Source organism: Ursus arctos, unplaced genomic scaffold, assembly GCF_023065955.2.
Source record: "Ursus arctos isolate Adak ecotype North America unplaced genomic scaffold, UrsArc2.0 scaffold_12, whole genome shotgun sequence".
In the NCBI taxonomy this organism is placed as follows: Eukaryota; Metazoa; Chordata; class Mammalia; order Carnivora; family Ursidae; genus Ursus; species Ursus arctos.
In genome coordinates, this window is record NW_026622786.1 from 23288976 (window position 1) to 23310170 (window position 21195).

General features: G+C 36.6%; 2 protein-coding genes across 13 annotated transcripts in view; one reads left to right on the top strand and one right to left on the bottom strand.

Moving 5' to 3' along the window:
- Positions 1-8777, top strand: part of LRRC39 (leucine rich repeat containing 39) — a 33703-nt gene extending 24926 nt beyond the window's left edge. For all 7 annotated transcript variants that reach the window (XM_057310442.1, XM_057310444.1, XM_044383615.3 and 4 more), the window contains 4 exons: positions 2649-2794; positions 3518-3670; positions 4768-4907; positions 8115-8777. In XM_057310442.1, the coding sequence (XP_057166425.1) occupies positions 2649-2794; positions 3518-3670; positions 4768-4907; positions 8115-8170 (495 nt within the window). In that variant the 3' untranslated portion in view covers positions 8171-8777. The remainder of the gene's footprint in view (positions 1-2648; positions 2795-3517; positions 3671-4767; positions 4908-8114) is intronic.
- Positions 448-21195, bottom strand: part of TRMT13 (tRNA methyltransferase 13 homolog) — a 28728-nt gene continuing 7980 nt past the window's right edge. For 2 of the 6 annotated variants that reach the window (XM_026497536.4, XM_026497538.4), the window contains 8 exons: positions 20547-20609; positions 20302-20371; positions 20040-20146; positions 19525-19692; positions 17535-17607; positions 12384-12458; positions 8896-9328; positions 6798-8595 (listed from right to left, as the gene is read on the bottom strand). In XM_026497536.4, coding sequence (XP_026353321.1) covers positions 8400-8595; positions 8896-9328; positions 12384-12458; positions 17535-17607; positions 19525-19692; positions 20040-20146; positions 20302-20371; positions 20547-20609 — 1185 coding nt within the window. In that variant the 3' untranslated portion in view covers positions 6798-8399. The other 4 variants (XM_044383611.3, XM_048220702.2, XM_044383612.3 and 1 more) reach the window with 4 other exon arrangements.

A 21195-nucleotide genomic window follows, 5' to 3' on the forward strand; every position in this document is an offset into this window, starting at 1 on the left:
ATATTTAATTTTAATTAGAGAAGTATCTATTTAGCATAAAAGAGACATCTATTATTGTCACAGTACTGACATCATTTGCGATCTCCTTAAAGGCCAGAGTAAGAGTCTTACTTATTTCTATTTCCAGAATTGAAGGCACAGCCCAAGTTGTAGTTGTTATTTAATAAATGCTTATTGAATAAATAATTATCATAAAGCACAGACAGTGTGGTGATGGAAAAACTCTTTTGTTTACTAGTTGGTGTTTATAGAGTGATCAGTTTTTGAGATAGAGGTGAAGTGGTAAGAAATGGATTCTTCAATTTTGGAAAAGTGTTTCTTTGCTAGTGTCTTAGGCACTGCCAAGTAAAAGCAAAGCAATGGGTTTGCAAAGCCTTCAAACTTTGGTTTGGTGAGTTGACTTACTATTAGTAAAACCAAGCTGATCATAGAGATACACTTTCAAACATATTTCAAACATATTTAATGATCTTACAATCAGCAAAGAAAATTTCCAAGGTCTTGACTTTGCAAGATGAAAGTTAAGAAAAATAATAAAACTCAAAACAAAATAGAAAGACTATTCCCTTCTCCCATTCTCCACTATTTTTGGTGAGACTATCACTTTCTTTCTCCACACCAGTAAATATGTCACCAATTATTGTTGCTTTTGCAAGTAAAACATAGTTTCTATGTTTATAGCTATCTCATCTTGTAATAGTTCAACTTAATGAAATGTAGGCACTTACTTATGATGAAAATGATGATCACAGGGACAATTTCTTTATATCTACGAGAGCCCCAGTAAATATTTTATTTTGAACTTCTAATTCTTGTGATTTTCTTTCTAGGATTGGTTCTGTCACTAAAAATGCTGTATAAATTTGGGCATATCTATTAACCTATGTTTACCTTAATTTTTTCACATGAGAAATAGGTTTTACTGGAACAAATACTGAGCTCTGACCTTGAGCCTGGGATTATTTCCAAGTATGGCCTCTAAGTTAGCTGTGTAGCCTTGAACTCACCACTTTATATAACGAGGTCTCAATTTTCACATATACAAAATAAAGACTGTTGTTATAATAATGTTAATATCTTTCAATATTATACACTCAAAGGGTTCTAGTACGACTGAGAAGTCAGTAACAGGAGGAGACTTGTGTTTCAGCCACTACATTGCACACACAGTATACACACAAACATATTTATGCCAATGTGAAAACAATCTTTTTATACTCCATTCTGAACCATGAAAAATTTTAAAGTCTGATGACAGATTTTGAAAAAGTGTTTTATTCATGGCTTGAATTCTAAAGCTGGACAAACATTACCTACTAAATGGAAACCTCCTGCTTTTTTGCAGTGCCCACAAAACACTGTATTTGTGCTTTTTGTGTGTGTGATGTTAAAGATATGGAACAAATCTTAACACTCCCTGAGACACAAATAAAACAGAACTTGCCTAGATACATGGAAAGTTTTTTGGCAAAGTTAACTGAATTCTCACATTTTGAAACTTTTCACTACAGTGTTATATAGAAAGAGTTTAAAAAATTTCGTGGCTTTAGGTCCATGAAGACTTGAGAGCCCATCACCCATCATTTCTAGTTACATGGCCTCTCTCAACCATTTTGTCCATGGAATAGAAATAAGATACTCATCTTGTAAAGTTGATGAATAAACTAGAGTTGAAAGCATCAACATGAATACATTGAGACACCGATATTAAGAGAAAAAAGCAAGTTAAGGAAAGTACAGTATAATCTTCAAATAAAAATACTAAATTTTGCTTATGAAAACATATAATAGTAATTACAGAGAAATATATAAAAACATATATTTATGTATACTAATGAAAACAAGAAAACATCCTCAGGAATAATAAATACCAAATTCAGGAGAGGGATTCCCTCTGGAAAGGAAGAAGGGAGGAGCACATAGGAGGCAGTCATATCAATATATTTTCTTAAAAAAAAAAAGATTTATTTATTTGAGAGAGAAAGTGGAGGAAGGGACAGAGGGAGAGAATCCCAAGCAGACTCCCTGCTGAGTGTAGAGCCTGAGGGGGGTGGGGGTGGGGGTGGGGATGGGGGTGGGCATCTCACGGATCACAACCTGAGCTGAAACCTAGTTGGTCGCTTAGTCGACTGAGCCACCCAGGTGCCCCTTAATATATTTTCTTTCTTAAGCTGAGCACACTGGTGTTTGGGGTATTATTCTTAATAAATTTTTATTGAAGTTTTCATTGCAAAAATGGAATTACCCAACAGTAAATGCTATGACTGAGATAGCATATGTAAAGCATCAGGCACAAAAAAGAAGGTTCAATAAAGATAAGTATTATTTTGAACTTTGGGTTTTCCCATACAAATCTCAAGTGCAGGATGAAAGGAAAATACAAACACAAGCAGGTTCTGTAAACGCTGGAATTTGGGTATTTGGAAGATACATTTTCTTTGAATAGACGAACTTCCTATAAGAGTTTCTCATTTACCTGGAGGTTATTTAGCTTTATTTGTATTTCGAAGTTATTGTGGATGCCTAGGACTAAAAAAGCCCAAGCATAATATGAACATTCCTTGATGTGAAATAGCTCTTCCAATGTGAAAGTTCCAGTAGTTTACACTGTGGACATTCATTTTGAAAAACCTTGCTTGCCTCTTCAGCTCAGCAGTTTGTTCAAGCTTACGCACCTTGATTTGAGTATGAACAACTTCACTACCATCCCTCTGGCTGTGTTGAACATGCCTGCTCTTGAATGGCTCGACATGGGAAGCAACAGACTTGAACAACTCCCCGATGCCATAGAAAGGTAAAATAGATACTTTTCTGTGCTATTAACCGATGTGTTGAAGCCATCCATAATAAATCACAGACAAAACGAAGGGGACCCCATGCATAATCAATCACAAGAGATCCAGGTAGTACTAAATATGCTCCTTTTTAACAATATTTTCATTTACGTTAAGTATTAGGGCTTTGGAGAGAAAAACTGGCTGACTTCAACATGTGAACACAAATATGCCACACAATAACAACATTACTTAGTGCATGCCAGGCCCTCTGTGGGCGTAAAATGGATGAGGAAATTAATGTAGAGATGTTAGCTAAATTGCTCAAGACCACAGTGTAAGTGTGAGACTAGGCGGCCTGGCCCAGAGTTCATGCTGTTAACCATTAGCATACTTGTCTTGCCCAGCTAGGCATATGAATAATTTCTGATTTTTCTCCTAACACTCTAGTTCAGACTAGATAACATGTATAGCTGTTCCTTAAGAAATCCCTTGAGAATAGTGACGCATTCTAAAATATGCCGGCTTCCTTTCTACCACCACATGCTGAGAAGTGTACTGTAGGGATTCACCCTCCAATGCAGTTTCCCTAATAATCAGGTAAGGTGAAGTCAGTTAACTCAACTGGCACACGGGTTAAAGGAGATGTATGAAAGATGACATTGGTTTCATTTTAGCTTAATAAGAACCAGGGTTTTCATATGATGTATGATTAATCACAGAAACCTCTTTTAATTCATCAGAATGCAAAGCCTACATACGTTATGGCTGCAACGGAATCAATTAACATGCCTGCCAGAAACAATCAACAATATGAAAAATCTGGGTACGCTTGTTCTCAGCAACAATAAACTGCAAGATATTCCAGCGTGCATGGAAGAGATGACCAATCTGAGGTAAAAGCTGTGGACACGGAACTGCCATGTTCCCTTCAGGCTGCAGAACAAAGTAAAATTGAGAAATTGTTATTAATAGATTTGAGTTCTCATTCATATGAATGAATACATTTAAAAATGCTTCCAACTTGGAAATTCTACAATTTAGAAGTAGGATTCGTATAATACTGTCCAAAATCATTCAAGAAAGAATCCTTCAAACAAAAGCTGTACTGGGGTAGTGAGCTTTCAGGAATGCCCTGGGTTGGTGACATTTTTATGAAAATTGTCTTTAGAACTGCTAACAAAACCTCGTGTGCAAATAAAAACCAAAGGCATAAAAATAGTGTTTGTGTTCCTTCTAAATGACTACAATGGACAAGGCAATTATGTTACAGATAGAGTAAATATGACGTTTTACTACGTTAATTACTCTCAGAACTCCCTCAAGTGTCTTCCTTCCAAAATTTAATTTCCTGATAGCAGAAGACATGAGAATTCACGTTAAATGCCACAACTATCGTAACAAATTCTTCCTTCCTTCCTTCCTTCCTTCCTTCCTTCCTTCCTTCCTTCCTTTCTTTTTCTTTCTTTCTTTTTCTTTCTTTCTTTCTTTCTTTCTTTCTTTCTTTCCTTCCTTCCTTCCTTCCTTCCTTCCTTCCTTCCTTCCTTCCTTCCTTCCTTCCTTCCTTTTACCAATTCAGTGGCTACTGAGTCCTGTACTTGAAGTACAGTGATATATAGGACACAAGTCTATAAAATATGCAGAAACTTCAAGTTCATAGCATTAAGTATATGTTTGAGATGCATTGGAATTGCTCTGAGAAGTTAAACTTTACCATATTAAATATATATTAGGGACTAATAGTCACTCTCTAAGCTTTAAAAATAAGTTGTCTAAAAAAAAATAAGTTGTCTAAAGCTAGTGGTTTTTTTTCTTCTGGAAAAGAAACTTGAAAGATTCTTAGGATTTATTACATTTCACCAAAATGTTTGGTTATTGAAAGCAGTTTAAAAAAAAAAGTGATTTCGTGTATTATCATTTGATCTTTCCCCAGGGGAATTAATGTACACTTCTATGGCATCTATAAAAATACTGTTTTTTGGTGAACTGCTAGGTTTGTCAACTTCAGAGACAACCCATTGAAACTAGAAGTAACACTTCCTCCCAGTGAAAGCACAGATGAAGAGGAGGAACGGGAATTATTTGGCCTTCAGTTTATGCATGCGTATATACAGGAGTCCCGGAGAAGAGCAGGTATGACATTTTTATATAACACGTCAAATATTTGGTAGGAATGTGTATATATAGAAATTCCTTTATAGATTTCTCATTCTATCTTATCTATCCAATTTTGTCCCTTGGTCAATATTGTGGGAGGAAAAAAGAGTGAAATTCCAATCTGTTCAGTTTTGATAAAGGCTTGGAGAGAAGTTGTAAAGATACTGGAAGTTTTTCAAGTGGTGACAGGAAATAAATTTCTTTGGCCAAGTCCTTGAAGCACAACCAAGTGAACAAAGATGTGATTCTTTTTTTTTTTTTTTTTTTTAAAGATTTTATTTATTCATTTGAGAGAGAGGAGTGGGCACAAGCTGGGGGGTGGGGCAAAGGGAGAGGAAGAAACAGGTTCCCCGCTGAGCAGGGAGCCCAATGCGGGGCTCAATCCCAGGACCCTAAGATCATGACCTGAGCCGAAGGCAGATGCTTAACAATCTGAGCCACCAGGCGCCCCTCAAGATGTGATTCTTTTTTTTTTTTTTTTAAAGATTTTCTTTATTTATTCAACAGAGATAGAGACAGCCAGCGAGAGAGGGAACACAAGCAGGGGGAGTGGGAGAGGAAGAAGCAGGCTCCCAGCGGAGGAGCCTGATGTGGGGCTCGATCCCATAACGCCGGGATCACGCCCTGAGCCGAAGGCAGACGCTTAACCGCTGTGCCACCCAGGCGCCCCTCAAGATGTGATTCTTAAAGCTTCACTACCTCATTCTATCAGTTTGTCATATATTTCAGTGTACTCATGAACACTACCTTCCCTGTCATTTCCTCTTTTTCTACACTCCACAAATAGCAACACATTATTTTGCCTCGGAATGAAAAATATTAAGAGACCACAGATTTTTAACCAATAGTTAAAATGTGAGGTTTTGACATATAGATTTCAATCACTTAGTCTCTGATAATTAAGAATTAAACTACCTTTTCACTAAAGGAAAGCCTTTAACTTAAACCAAGATTAGAAGAGGCCAAAGAGATAGTTCTATTAATAAAAACAATGAAACAATAGTATAGTAGTAGAGATCATACTTTTATAATGCACTAAAACATGAAAAGTTTTTGAATCAAAAGGTCAAATTTAATTTATCTTCAAATAGCTGCTTTGGAGAAGGAGTTTAATCCAAGCAAATAAATGACAGTGTTTTAGCTAGAAGAGGTCATTTTTACCAACATCCAGTGGCAGGTATTAGGAAATGGTCATCTGATCTGTGGTAGTTAAGTCACAGAAACAATAGCACAGAAAATAGATTGGAGGACAAGTAAAGTTAGTTTGGGGCCTAGTTTGGGGTATATATACATACAAAACAGGTAGTAGATAGAATTGATGATTGAATGATGGGAAATGGTAGGACCCTAAGATTAATCTGTTTTTGGTTAGAGCAACTGGATGGATGGTGATGCTGAGATAAGGTGGTTGACGTGGAAGATGAGGAAATCTGACAGTTGTGGGACATATGGGAAGAAGCAGTGGTGTAGATGAATCTGAAGGTTCAAGAAGGGGTTTGCTGTCCCTGTAAATTGGGCAGGTCAAGGAATAGCAATATACGTATCCCACAGTTACTTCCTTATGGTATCTTAAGGGAAATAAACAAGGTTGGGGAAAACAAGAATCTTGACCTATAGCTTGTTGAAGGACAAGCTCATCTGTCCATAAGGTACTTGGTACCATTGTCAGAAACATCATGAAGCTAAGTGGGCACAGGACTATTATCAGTATAACTACTGTTTGTATGTGTATGTTTTGTGAAACATAGTTGAGATTATGCCTGTTGCAGAATATTTTTTATTCCTGTGCATAAACTGTTGAATGATGCAAAACAGATTGTATGACACAAATGAGCATTGCCTGACCCAGTAAAATCACGTAAATTATTGAATGATGTATATTACCTTTATTTATGTTCTCTTGATTGGGCAGCATGAGTAATTAACTTTAGAAATAATTAAACTACGTTACTTTAATAATATTTTACATAGAACTTATAAAAAGAGAAAAAAGGTTACAACTTAAGCAGAGATAATTAAACCAAGTTTGACTATTGTTATTAAAAATACATTTGTGATTTAATATTATTGACAGTATTTATTGAGTACCTACACTGTGCTTGGAGCTGTTTTAAGCATGTTACATGTGTTATCTCATTTGTTACAACAACCTTGTGAGGTAGGTAGTATTATTATTATCTTCATCATCCTCATTTTAAAAAGGGAAATTGAGGCACAGAGATTAAGTAGTTGCCCAAGGTCATACGTTGAGATGGTAGGGCAGGATCTGAACCTAGGCAGTCTCATAAAACATAGGAGATTAAAGTAGAAAAGCCAGGAATTAAAAATGGGCTAGGCTTCTATTCATAGATCTATTTATAGGATAAAAAAGTTACCTACGAATATCATTATAGTACCTAAAATTAGTAATTCTGATCTTTGTCTTGGCAAAGGTACCAGTGATTAAGATAATTTTTACAAATAAAGACAGAAATAAATGAAGGATAACATGAAGACAGTAACAGTCCTTACCATATGTTTGGTTTAATATTTGCTTGTGCATAGAAACTGCTTATGAGTTAAATAAGGCTGAAGCGTGAGGTGGTTTTTGGTTTCGTTACCTAATTCCCATTTTATTCTAAATTATTTTCTCGAACGAGAGAATATACTTATAGTTGTGCTTATATGTATAAAAATGTCCTTTTGAAAGATATGATACCTAATTCAGAAGTTATTTGCAAATTTCAATTTGTGAATGAGGCTTATAAGTTATCTTTTTGGAAGTTCTAACTAGATAATTATTCAATTAAAAAAATGAAGTGAAACAGTTTATTTCCCTTGAAAACTATCTCTTCAGTTTTACTGTTTGTCATGGATAAATTCAGATAATATATAAATACATGTATGGCTCTGGAAATCTGAAGGTGAATTCATTAACTGATTGTGAACATCTCTGAATTGCTTTGCATTAGGAAAAAAAAAATCACAATTGATTATCCTTTCCAGTTTGGAATGGACAAAAAAATCCATATATAAGCCAAGTTCTCAGACTGGCCCTTGTTATAAATGGACAATTGATCATACATCTTGAATTTGAGAAGTAAAAAGTATTAAATAAAATCAAAAGGAAAATAAATTTCCAAAATTAACACAAAGAGAAAGCTAATGTGCTAGTTGCGTATTGATGTGTTATGTGTGTTTCAGATAACCAAGTCAACTGTTCAACTACTTTACCAATCTCTATAAATACTGATGGATAATATAACTCAAGATGCCCTGCTGAAGAGAATTACTTTGAGAATTTGGTGAATTCGCTAACATTTGGACTTCTAAGTAAAAAAACAAAGCTATTACCAAAGTTCAATGAGGCCACAGGATTTTTTTAAAGTTCATATTATCTGCTACGTAAAGTATATTTTCATGAATATAAAAATACAATTAAAAAAATTTTTTTTTTGGTGGAAGACAGATGTTCACATTTCTTTTCCATTAAGCAGTTGTTTCTGGTGATGAAGAATGATTTGGTAAAGCAGTTAACAATACATTTTCCAAAGACACCAGAGGATCTGTATAATACTGTAAAGCAGGACTGAATCCTTTCTGCTGTAAATACTTGACTCGGCCTTGGTCAATCAGCAATTTACAAAGATGCCCTATTTTCTTCTTTTCTTCAACAGTAAGGAACCTAAACCGAATAAACACAAAGCATCGTTAAAATTCGTGAAAGTTTACAAAAAATTACTTCAGTCACTTCTACTGATTGATAAGTTCCTAAGTAACCTGCAGTATACTAGGTGCTACGTCCCATGCTTCCAAGATACGTTTTATTTATGCCACAATAAAAGTATATTTTAATGTATTCTAAAATTGGATGGTAAAATGCATTTTTGTGAACAGATTCTTGGGGACATGTATCTACAAAGAAAGTCCAGCAATAACAAAATTTTCCTGCCCCGGTGTCGCGCATGTCCCGGCAGTCACTCACCCAGGCGCGCTCTCAGTGCTGTCGTCCGGGATTCTGCATCCCCCGTCATCGTGCTCTTCACTGTCAGCATTCTGCTGATCTTTGCTCTTCGTGGTAAGACTGGAGGCTTCCAAAGATGTTCTTCGCATCCCACAAGTCGCCCAACTACTCATTCGCTGGAAGTAGTGGAATTCCACTGCTCCAAGGCCTAGAGCCCTGAAATACTCTGTGCCCACATAATGTCTCCAATCACACCTGTGGTGACAACAGAGTGCAATAACAATGCCAGCCACAGGGCTCCACTTCTCTGCGACATTTTTCTCATTTCCTTCCTTGGCCAAAGTGTTAATTTCTTTTTCTGTTTTATCATTCTTTATGCGTTTGGCTAAAGGTTCTTCATTCCTTTCCTCACAACTGGCAGCATAGGTTTCAACCAAACATCGTAATGCAAGATCTGCAAACACAATTATGTGGCCCCCCCAAACCACATCATCTTTAAAAATAAGTATTTTTTACATTTATTCAGTAATATGGTTTCTAAAATCCCAACAACAAAAACCTGTTTAGCTTTATACTTGTAAGAATTCTTCCATGAATTATTCCATGAATTATCAATTTTGTTCATATTTGCTGTTTTCTCATTAGCATCTCATTTTCTCTAATGATTTATTCTACTTCCCCCCCAGACTGGCTGAAGCTTAAGGTCTACAGTCTGTAAAAGCTTTTAGTCCAACTACTCAATTTGGCTCTCATTTCTCCTCTGCTTGCTGAGGAAGGGAGTTGTATAGAAAAAAACCACTGATCTACACTTCCATTCCAGGGAAGTTTTTTTTTTAAAGATTTATTTATTTATTTGACAGAGAGACAGCCAGCGAGAGAGGGAACACAAGCAGGGGGAGTGGGAGAGGAAGAAGCAGGCTTCCAGCAGAGGAGCCTGATGTGGGGCTTGATCCCAGAACGCCAGGATCACACCCTGAGCCGAAGGCAGATGCTTAACGACTGAGCCACCCAAGCGCCCCCATTCCAGGGAAATTTTGAGCTTAAGAAACCCAAAGAAAGAATAGAGGGGAAAGGCATCTGCTCAGACTGATGTTAGGTGTCAGTCCTGAAGCACGATGTTCACAGCAAATCCTGACGAGCTGAAGAGCTGGTAAGAGGGAGTCATTCTGTGGAAAGCAGGACTCACTGAGCAGCCCTGTAGTATTTATGCATTCATTCAGCAAGTAGTTACGGAATGTCTTTCACGTGCCAGCTTTGCGAATGTAACGATGATTGTACACCTAAACTTCGAGGTGGGTGTGCTCCACATTAAAAAGAAAAATTTAAACGTAAAAGCTAAACAAATAGATTTTTTGATGACTATGACTATTTCCCAGTGAAGACTGCTCTATGGTTGACAATATTGGGAAGACCCCAAATATATAAGACCCGTATTTTCTGTCTGATTAGACCAGCATGCTGTGCCTATTCAATCAAAAACATATTTTAAAATTTTATTACCCTAAGATGTCATCAGTGACTATGACTTAATATTTCACTAGTAAATTTAATTCAATATATGAGTCGAAGTCAATAAACACTGGGAGAAAGGGATGGCTAATCTATTATTTCATAGACTATTATTTTCTGACAAAATATATTCAGTTTTATTTATATTGGATTTAAAGGATTTTCAGAAATGTGAATAACCAGAAAAATTATTAAAAGAATGAAGTTATTTTAGAATCAGAAAAAGCTTTAACAATCTATTTTTAACCCCTCCTTTATAAAGAACTTAAAGGACAAAGTGACACGCCAAAGAAAGGGATGAGGAAGCACAGCAAACTGGTGGTCAAAATGATTCATTCACAAACGCTTACTGTTTCTACTATATGCCAACCATCATGTTAGCACAGTCCCTGTGCTCAAAAAATTCACAGCATAGTGGGAGAATTATATAAACAAATAATTAAAATAACATAAGGTAAAGATATGCAGATGGAATTATGATAAACACTATGGAAATCAGAAACTGACATAGTATAGTACATCGGAAAAGTACACAGGGCTTCAATTTGCTGACCAGCAGAGCTGCAGGCAGGAAGGAGCAAAGGCTGGAAGGCAGAGGCCAGACTGATAGTCGATCATCCTATGAAAGAGCTTAGACTTTATGCTATAATCATCAGGAACTACTGAAGAGTTTTAAGGGGAAAGACCTATTAGGTGTGTAGCCAAGGGGTCTAAGTATTAGTAATTAAAGAACAAGTAGTGGAAGGAGACCATGAGAGAAAGAAGGGCATAGATGTAGGAGAAGAAGGGGAAAGAAGAATGTCACAATAGAGAAGGAAACAGAATTTCAAGAAGAGCAAGCAACTGGGATGCCTGGCTGGCTCAGGCTGAAGGCCATGCAACTCTTGACCTCGGGGTTGTAGAGTTCAAGCCCCACATTGGGTGTAGAGATTACATTAAAATACAATACAATAAAATAAAATAAAAAAAAATGAAGGGCAAGCAACTACAGCAGAGATTTTTCGGTAAGATAACAACAGAGTGATGAAGGGAGAATTCAGACAGAGTGAATCAAGAGGGGAAAGGGTGTGGAACAATGAAAAATGGCCAATATAGATTATACTTCTGAGAAACTTGGGTCAGATGGGTAAGTGTAAATGAGTGTGCTTTCTTCCTTCCCCAGGACAGAATTGGCTTACGTCAGAAGGCTCTTATGAGGGTCAGATGAGATGAGGTACATGAAAGTTATCTTAAAAACTATGAAGGACAACACAAATGTACAATACTCAAAGCCACTTCCCAGCCAAGTTGAATAATGTCTTACAGAGGCTCCAAGTTCCCTGTATGGGAGATGATGAAACCAGCAGGAGCCGGGAAGATGTAACAATTGTCAACATTCACTGAGCGCTAATAGGTGCCGGACACTTACATGTAACCTGGTAAATTATGTTATCTGTTTTATAGATGAGATAACCAAAGCTCAGAAAGGGTAAGTAATTTGCTGAGGTTACATAACATAGCTGAAAAGCCCATGCTCTTTCTACCTCACCATGCTACACCTGACGGATGGATGTGCTAAGATAAGACATTTTAGATTTTATCTAACATTTCTTTTTTCATGTTCCCCAGAATCCTGGTACATAATCATCTTCTAGTGGGAGAGGTTTCAGAGTCCTTCCCAAGCAACTTCTTGAAAAAATCAGTAGCTTCTGGGGTAGAATCACAGAGTTTCCATAAATGAATTGTTTCCTTTTTGGTTGATATATAACCCCAAAAGCTTTAAGTCTCTTATGACTCAGTATTTACACAAGACACTCTTAATTCGTCCTGCAAAATGGCCAAAATAAGCAGATAAATAAGAAAACTCTATCTGATATAACCCAGCGGCAGTGCTACTATGAAGATTAATCAGTTGTAAGCACAGATGATATAAACTACTAAAGAGACTATTTCAATGACTGGGACCATGTGAAGCTAAAACTTGGTGTGTTCATCTAGACATTATTAGTATGTTTACGTACCTGTTGCCACACCACACAGATGCTTCCCAATTCCTACCACAGGTAGTTTTTCTTTGCTTAGCAGAGGAATCTTACCTGAAATAAAAGGAAATGAGAACCGAGTTAGCTCTCGTGAGACAAAACATTAGCAAGGCCTCCCAAAAGATAGAACTAATTTAAATCTTTGAATTTAAGGGCTGAAAGAGACTCAAACAAAAACTTCTCACTTTATAGCTGAGGAATAAGAGACTCACAGATGTAGTGACCTGATAAGCAACACAGAGGGCTGCTGACCAGCCAGACTTAAAGTTTCTTTCTTCTTTTTTCCCCCTTTCTTTCCCATGTTATTTCTTCTATACTGACTCAGGACTTTCCCCTGTTTAAGCCTTATTCTGCTAAATATTATTAACTCATTGATAAAAGAACTCCAAGTTTTCCCTACTAGAAGACGTCTTTTGAACAAATAATACATATGATAAACATCTATTAATAACATTATAAAATACTATATTCAGTATTATAATTAAACTGTAGTGTTTACTGTATCTTGATGTTCAAAAATAAGCATATTGTCTTAGCTTTCCACACTATTTTGAAAAAAAGAAAATATTCATAAGAGTCCTGAGAAACTACAAAAAAAAAAAAAAAAAGTCCACAAGGTAATTCAGTAAGATGTACTATATCACAGTTATGGCCTCCATTCCCCCCTCCCCTATTTATTTTCCTTATAAGATTCTGAAATGAAAAGTATGCTTCCGCCTACAAATCCAGCTACATCATCTAGCACAGTGAACAGTCCAATGGAAATACTTAGTAAATATTTCAACTTTTCTTTTGCTGCTTTCAAATGTTAGCATATTATATGCTAGGAGAAATGGTACCAAGTGGAATAGTTTGCCTGTGTCAGGGAATATAGAAGTTTAAATTAAGGTAGTTCAAGAAACTTACCATCAATTAGGGTGAAGGGAAAGGATGTCTAAGAAAGCCCTTCTGCTTTATGCTTGAAAATTACCTCATTTCCTCTCTCCTATTTCTTTGGGCTTGGAAAATAGGGCAGAGGAACTTCTGGGAAATGATGGTAGATTAAATGCAAATATCTAGTTTACTCTCTCCTAAAACTCCACCAAAATGAGGATAAAGGGATTTTTTAACATAATTTTTTATTATGTTATGTTAGTCACCATACAGTACATCCTTAGTTTTTGATGTAACGTTCCATGATTCATTATTTGCGTATAACACCCAGTGCACCATGCAATACGTGCCCTCCTTAATTCCCATCACCGGTCTATCCCAATCCCCCACCCCCTCCCCTCTGAAGCCCTCAGTTTGTTTCCCAGAGTCCATAGTCTCTCATGGTTCATTCCCCCTTCTGTTTACCCCCCCTTCATTCTTCCCTTTCTTCTCCTACCGATCTCCCTACTATTTATTATGTTCCATAAAAGGATTTTTAAAAAGGTGTAAACTCACAAGATCTGAAAGAGGACAAAAGGAAACAAAAGTGGGAAAGGCTGTGACTCAACCAAATTTATTCCACAAATCTTCAAAAGGCTCAAGAATTGGGGGCATCAGGCACCTTGGCAGTAGAGCTGAGTAGCTACAATAGAAGAGTGTTGGTGGAAAGTCTGTTTAAGTAGTCAGATCCCCACCTTGTAGCTCCTTGGTGACTACTTCTTTCCCATGTGGTGGAAAACTGTAGACTAATTCTCTGGAGCAAGTAGAACAGGAGGACAGTGGATTGAGGCACAACAGGAGGTTGAAAGTTGAAGTATGGTAAAATAGCAGGAGTCAGTGAGTGTGCATACTAATTTCCCTAGCTTGTGTTCCCCACGGTGTCCCAAGATGTTGGTAATCAGACCTTTACCCTCTAGGTAGGCGATCAGAAGAGTTTCTCTGTGGAATCTGACTTGCCCAAGAGGAAAGATCATACCTTAGGCAGATCACCCCGAAGTGGAGCTCAGAGTCAACAACTCCACCTGAGGACTCAGAGCTCTGAGTCCCACAACCCTAAGAACACACCATCAAGGAGCACCCGACGTTTGAGGACAGCCTCTAAGTCAAGAGACTAAAAATAATGGAAAAGAACAAATTGGTGAAACCAGATTATAAAGGGAGAATAATTCTTTTTTTTTTTTTTAAGATTTTATTTATTTATTTGACAGACATAGAGACAGCCAGTGAGAGAGGGAACACAAGCAGGGGGAGTGGGAGAGGAAGAAGCAGGCTCATAGCAGAGGAGCCTGATGTGGGGCTCGATCCCATAACGCCAGGATCACGCCCTGAGCCGAAGGCAGACGCTTAACCGCTGTGCCACCCAGGCGCCCCAAGGGAGAATAATTCTAAAAAAACCATTATTAATATCCTCAGAAAGATACTGTAATTATAAAAAAGAACAAGATACAACAATAAAGGTAAATTCAGAGAAAAACTATGAGAGAAGAAATTAAGAAAGTTGGAGAAATTTTAGAAAGTATAGAAAAAAGACCAAAAGACAACACAGAGAAGTCAAGAGAAGTAGAAAACCAACCCAGTAGGTCTAATAACTAAATCATAAGAATTCCTCCATAAAGGGAGAAAAGAAAAAGTCGAGCAGAGAAAGTTATGAATGAAAGAATGCAAGGCAATTTCCCAGAAAGCTGAGAACACCAGACTCTCTAAATCAGGATTTCTCATCCTTGGCATTACTGACTTTTTGGCCCCAATAATTTTGTCGTGGGGAGCTCTCCTATACCGTATAGGGTATTTAGCAGGCCTCTGGTCTAGCATGATCTCTGGGTGTAGCCATTAGATGCCAGCAGCATGCCCACTGCTATGACAACCTAAAATGTCTCAGACATTGCCAATGGGCCCTGGGGGAAAAAGTGGCCTCCACTGAAAACCACTGCTATAAACGAAAGAGGCAAAATAGATAAAAATATAACCATATGAGGGCATATCATTGTGAAAATTTTCAACACTAAGGACAAAGAAGGCCCTATACATTTCAAGAAAAAAGCAGATCAAATACAAGGGACCAAGATTCAGAACAGCACTGAACTTTTAAATAATACTAGTGGGAACAGAACTTTCGAAATTCTAAAGGAAAATGATTTTCAACTTAGAAATACAAATACCCAGCCAAGCCAAGTATAAAATAAAAGATGTTTCCGGACAATGCAAGGTCTCAAATTTATCTCTAATGCAGTGTTTCGCAGGAAGCTACAGGACTAAGTACTCTGCCCGAACAGAGTAAACTAACAGAGAAAGATGTGGGAAAAGATGTGGAGAAAGAAATTCCCACCCATGAGAGTGAAGGAAATCCCCGGGTTGAGACTTAAGAGAGTTTTAATGTGGATCATTGTGCCCCAGGAACAGGAACATCCAGTCTTGATCGGAACATGTCTGAAGCATACAGGGGAGAATTTTTCAGGAAGATGGAAACTAACAATACTTGGTGAATGTATTACAACAAATACATTTTTCGAAGACCAAGTAAATAAATTATAAATTATCAATTTAGCAAACAATAAAAAATTATACAGGATAAAGTAATTTACTACACGGTCCAGCGATTTAAAAAATGATTTAATCATTTAATACATATTAGAAAGATGAGGAATGGGAAGTGTTTGCACTTGAGGCGGGGCAGGGGTAGGAAATCTTCATCTTCCATTGGGAAAAACCAATAGATAATGCTTGGGGAAAAAACGGGGGGCAGCGAAACAAAAGCCAGTTGTTAGATACTTCAGATAAGTATAAAAATTCACCTATAAGAGGTAAACGTGGTTGGTTCTGAAGAGAGAGCTGTGGCAGGGAGGAAGTGGCTGGTGCTGCTTTTAAAACAACCTGAGAACGTGCAGAACTATTTTACTCTTAACCACACATACATAACTTTAACAAAAGCCCAAAACAGAAAAACAAAAATACAAAAAAAAAAAAAAAAAAAAAAAAAGAAAGGGGGTGGGGATGTCTGCAGTGAACTCATGCAAATGATACTTCCTATTCTTTCTCTTCCCCGAAAATGATGAGTCAATTCCAACCCTGTCACTCAGAAAGGAAGAGAAGTCCTTTAAATAAATGTCACCTTCTCATTTCAAAACTACCTTCACTCACTCTTGGTATGTCATTAAATAAGTCTTTTATTTTAAATAGTAAGAAAAAACTGAAGTATGGAAGTCAGGAGATTATAATTCACATTTTCACTAGTGGCTATATTTTTAGGTAGGTCACTGCTTAGCAGGAAAAAGATTTCCCAGTTAATGCAAATTTTGAAAGGGCAGTATTGAACTAGATTGTAGATATTTGCTCCTTTCTTCTTATCTTTCTCTCTTATTTTGGTTTAAAAATATGGAATGGGGGCACATGGTGGGCACAGAAGAAGAGTGATCTAGAAACTACTTAATAAATATGGTAGGCTACTTTTCAGTATGCTTAATAAGAATTCAACACATAGCATAAAAACTTGTCTAGGATTTTCAATATATTCGGTTAATAGCTTTAAATACAGTGATTTATATATAAATGCTGGGTTGCTTCACAAAGCTGTATTAATTAGTGGATGGAAGAGGTTACTAGGATATGTTTGTATTAATATGAAAAACTATAAAAAGGTACAGAAAAGGCACAAAGAGAATGATTAAAGGGGGTGTATGTGTATGAAATATGACTTCCATGGAGATTCTTTAACAGTTTAGGTAAAGTCATGTTAATTGTAGGCAGAAGGCACTAGCCTTTCCGGTGGGGGGGGGAGGGGGGCAGAGGGAGAGGGAGAGAGAGATCTTAAGCAGGCATGGATCCTGAAGCAGGGCTTGATCTCACAACCCTGAGATCATGACCTGAGCTGAAATCAAGAGATGGACGCTCAACTGACTGAGCCACTCAGGTGCTCCTGAACAGACTCATAATTAAAAAGGACAAAGAAATAACGTAGGGACATATTATCAAAACTCTTAAACTCTTTCCTACTATGACGCTTCGCTTCTAATTGATACTGAAACCTCATTTTAAAAAGTTCTAACCCTAATTCAATTTACATTTATCCAAATGTTAGATACAACATTCTATATTAACAATGCATTAATTTTAGTTTGTTTTCCCTGAAGCACTGTTCTGCATGACTGGATTTCTAAGCAACCCACAGAATCTGAAACTTCTATGATTTATGGTAGGGCAACTGAAAGTTATGCAACTTACTCAAACACAAGTGTTGAATATCAATTTGAAGTCTCTCAAATACTGAATTCTTCCTTCTGTGTTTGCCATCTACCTGCACAAACAGAACATTGTCATAACAATAGCTTTTTATGTTTAAAAAAAGCTTTATGAAATTAAAAAATTCTGTTTTCAAAATTCAGAGGAAATAATTTCCCATCTTATTTTTTAATATTTAAAAAACAGATCACTAATTTAAAAATTTAAGATTGTATATTCTTTGGTGAAAATTCCAAAATAACAGTATCATACATTTTTAAAAGGCTTGAAAATGTTATAAATTATTATGTATAATTATTACCTTTAACTCTAAAACTCCCCAATTCACTGATGAAGGAGCTAAGGTTCACAGATGTTAAGTGACTAACGTAAGATTACTTGCCCGCTCCTTTGCCTTTGTTAGCTGCTAATACGCTATTTTTGGCTCATTCTTCTTACTCTCTCTGGAAGATCACAACCACCATTCTGGTCTATGTCCATGTGCCTATGACTTACAAATCAACACTGTGGCCCAGATATTTTTAATGAGCACCAGACACATATCTAGCTGTGAACTAGAAAGCTCCACTTCAATGGCAAAATCATTCAAAACTGAACCCATCATCTCTCTCCCCAAACCTATTTTTTCTCTTCCTTCTTTTATATTCCCTACCTCAGATAAAAGGCACCACCAATCACTTAAAGCCATAAAGTGTCACCTGAAATAACTCCTCTCTCATTCTTAGTGACTAATAAATCACCAGGTCTCCTTGCTTCCAAAATCTTAGCATTTCTCATATTCTTTCCCTCCTCTCCATTCCACTGCAACAGCCTCAGCTCTGGCCCATTTCCTACTTGGATTACTGGACAATAATTATCTTGTTATTAATTTCCCTACTTCAAGTTTTAGACTCTTCTGATATAGCTTTTATGGTACTGCTAGGATGAACTTTAAAAGAACCTTTTTATTTTCTTCACCAACTCTTACATATTCTTTCAATCGCCTCTCAGCTGTCACTTCCTCCAGGAAACCTTCCCTGACCCACACTACACTGAGGCTAGTGTTCTGTCTTCATGCTCCTAAGGCCTCTGGTACTTACCATTATCATAAGAGACTTAGCATACCACACCAAAATACTCGCAAGTCTGCCCCACTAGGTGTAAGCTTCTCAAAGACAAGAACTACATCTTGTTCCACTGAATCCCCAGCATGTAGCAGGATAAAGTCGAACTCCTTCCCTTGGCATAAACCAGGACACCTTCCAGAGTCTAGCCATCGTCTCCCATCTCATCACCACTGAACTCCACTTGGGACCATGCATTCCCATCACACAGAAGTGTTTCCACGTTTCCTTGTTGTCTTACGTATTTGGTTACACTGTTCCTCAAACCCTCTATCTAGGAAACACCAATTCTCCTTTCAAGATAGAACTCAGGCATCACCTTTTCTATGTAGCCATTTGCATCCCTTCCCTGCAATAAAACATGTCACTCCCTCTTTTGAAACTGTACTGTGCTCTGTGCAGATTTTTTCATACTTTGATACTTTTCTATAATCATTAATTCGTCTGTCTCTCCTTTCTAAATATCAGTAATAGAGCACAGGGACCTTGTCTTGACTTTATCTACCCAATGTCTGTCATGGTGCCTAATGGTATGCTCAAGAAATATTTACTGAATGAATAGTTAGTAGGTGGCACAGGTAGGTTAGAACCCAAGACTTTTAACTCCTAGCTTGAGCTTGGCCCTTTCTACATATTTTCTTGTCTCTGCAAATAATTTTAAGGGCACACCTCAATGGACTTAAAATTTAGACTATAAAAAACTTATCTTCAGTTTAAGTTATCAATCTAATTGGAATAAAAAGCCATATCAAATCAACACAAAAAAATAATTTTCTTTGAGACATATTTCTGAGTATCATTGTTTCTTTTTTTAACAAGAAAAGTGCAAATGAAGTTTGGTTACTAATACACTGCATGATTTCACTTACCTTGAATCTCGTGGTCACCTTTTCTACTAGAATGAAGTGAACTTTTTCAGCATCTTTTAAGGCAATATCAACCCAATGAGATAATTTTCCCTTTCCTGCTCCAAACTCAACAAAGCATCTTCTTGGACCAAGTAACTTCAATTTTTCAATGTTACCTAAAATAGAAGCCTGCAAACTTCACAAGATTATTTTATAAACTAGAGCAAAGACATTTGGCTTGAATGGGAAAATAGCAAGGTAATTTCTACAAAAGGCAGCATGTCCACATTGATTATTTTTGTTTGGCTTTAAATTTTTTCCCTTGCTTTGAAATTTTTAACACATAATACTCAGAACCATATCCATGCCAAAAGATTTTAATATATGTTTACACATATTTTTTGAAATGGAAAGATTTTGTTCCCTGTACGATAAACTAAACAAAATCTCATTAAGAACTATATTTAGAAAGAATGTTAGTTTTTGACAAATGAAAAAAGGCCAATTTTAGTATAGTTACTATGGCCTAAACATACCTGCTGTTTCAGGTGTTTGGTTGCAGAATCACCATTTTTAGGGTCATTAAGGGCATCATGCAATGCTGGATGGGACAGAATTTGATCTTTAAGTGGAGAGTTCAAACCTGTGCCAAATATAAGCACAATAGCTTAAGCAACCAAACATGAAACCGTGGGGCTCTGAACAATGGTAGTAACATCTTGTAAACCACACTGGTATCAACTCATGTGGCGTCTAATTATTCTAAAAATTTTAACTTGGAACTGTAGGCAGACTTACCTTCACTTGCTTTCCGCAATTTCTTAATTAAGTTTTCCAACTGCTCTTCAGAGAGAGAAGAAATTGAAACCTATATACAAAAATGGGGCATGAGCTTGTCTGGGAACTAACCATCACTAACAATTCTATAGGAAAATGCATTCTAAATTCAAAACAATTAATTTATTCTAAACAAAAACTGGAACACAGCTTATTCACAGAAATAGCTTACAGACACCTTTTAAAATTAAATATTAAGTACTTACTAATTGTTCAGGTATTTCTGTTTCATCTTTTAAGCCTGCGTTAATATCTTGAATAAAGAAGTCCTTAATAAAAACAAAACCACAACAATACTGTTATTAATGTGAAGAGCTCACAAAAAATTAAGGTGAAAAACTGATCCTTCCCTTCTTCCCATACTCTGTACCTGCCATCCTCCCTTTCTCCCATTTATGAATTAAGTAATTACTGAGCACCTATGTGGTCCTTAATTTGCTTTGGTGCTGAGGACTGAAGTAGAGAACAGAACCAGAGTAGAGAACAGAACCGACAAAAATCTCTTATGTTCATGAATCATACATTCTAGTGAGCTGTTATCTGAATAAATGTTTATAGTCTAAAGGAATTTGTTAGTAATTTGTATTAACGTTTTCACCTGTCTATAGCACAGATTGAGGACTGTGTCAGTTTTGCTTATGATGTTACAGCAAAAACAACAAAGTACCAACTACACACGGCTGTTTATCAGACAGGCAGCATGACTCAAAAATAGAGATAACATACGATACTATAATGGTTTAGGTCTGATTTCTTTTATTTTAAAATGCTGATTAAAATAAAAAATAGAAATGTACTATGACAGTATGTTGTTTAAATTAACATAGTAAATCTTTCTAGTATATCTTCAGAGAG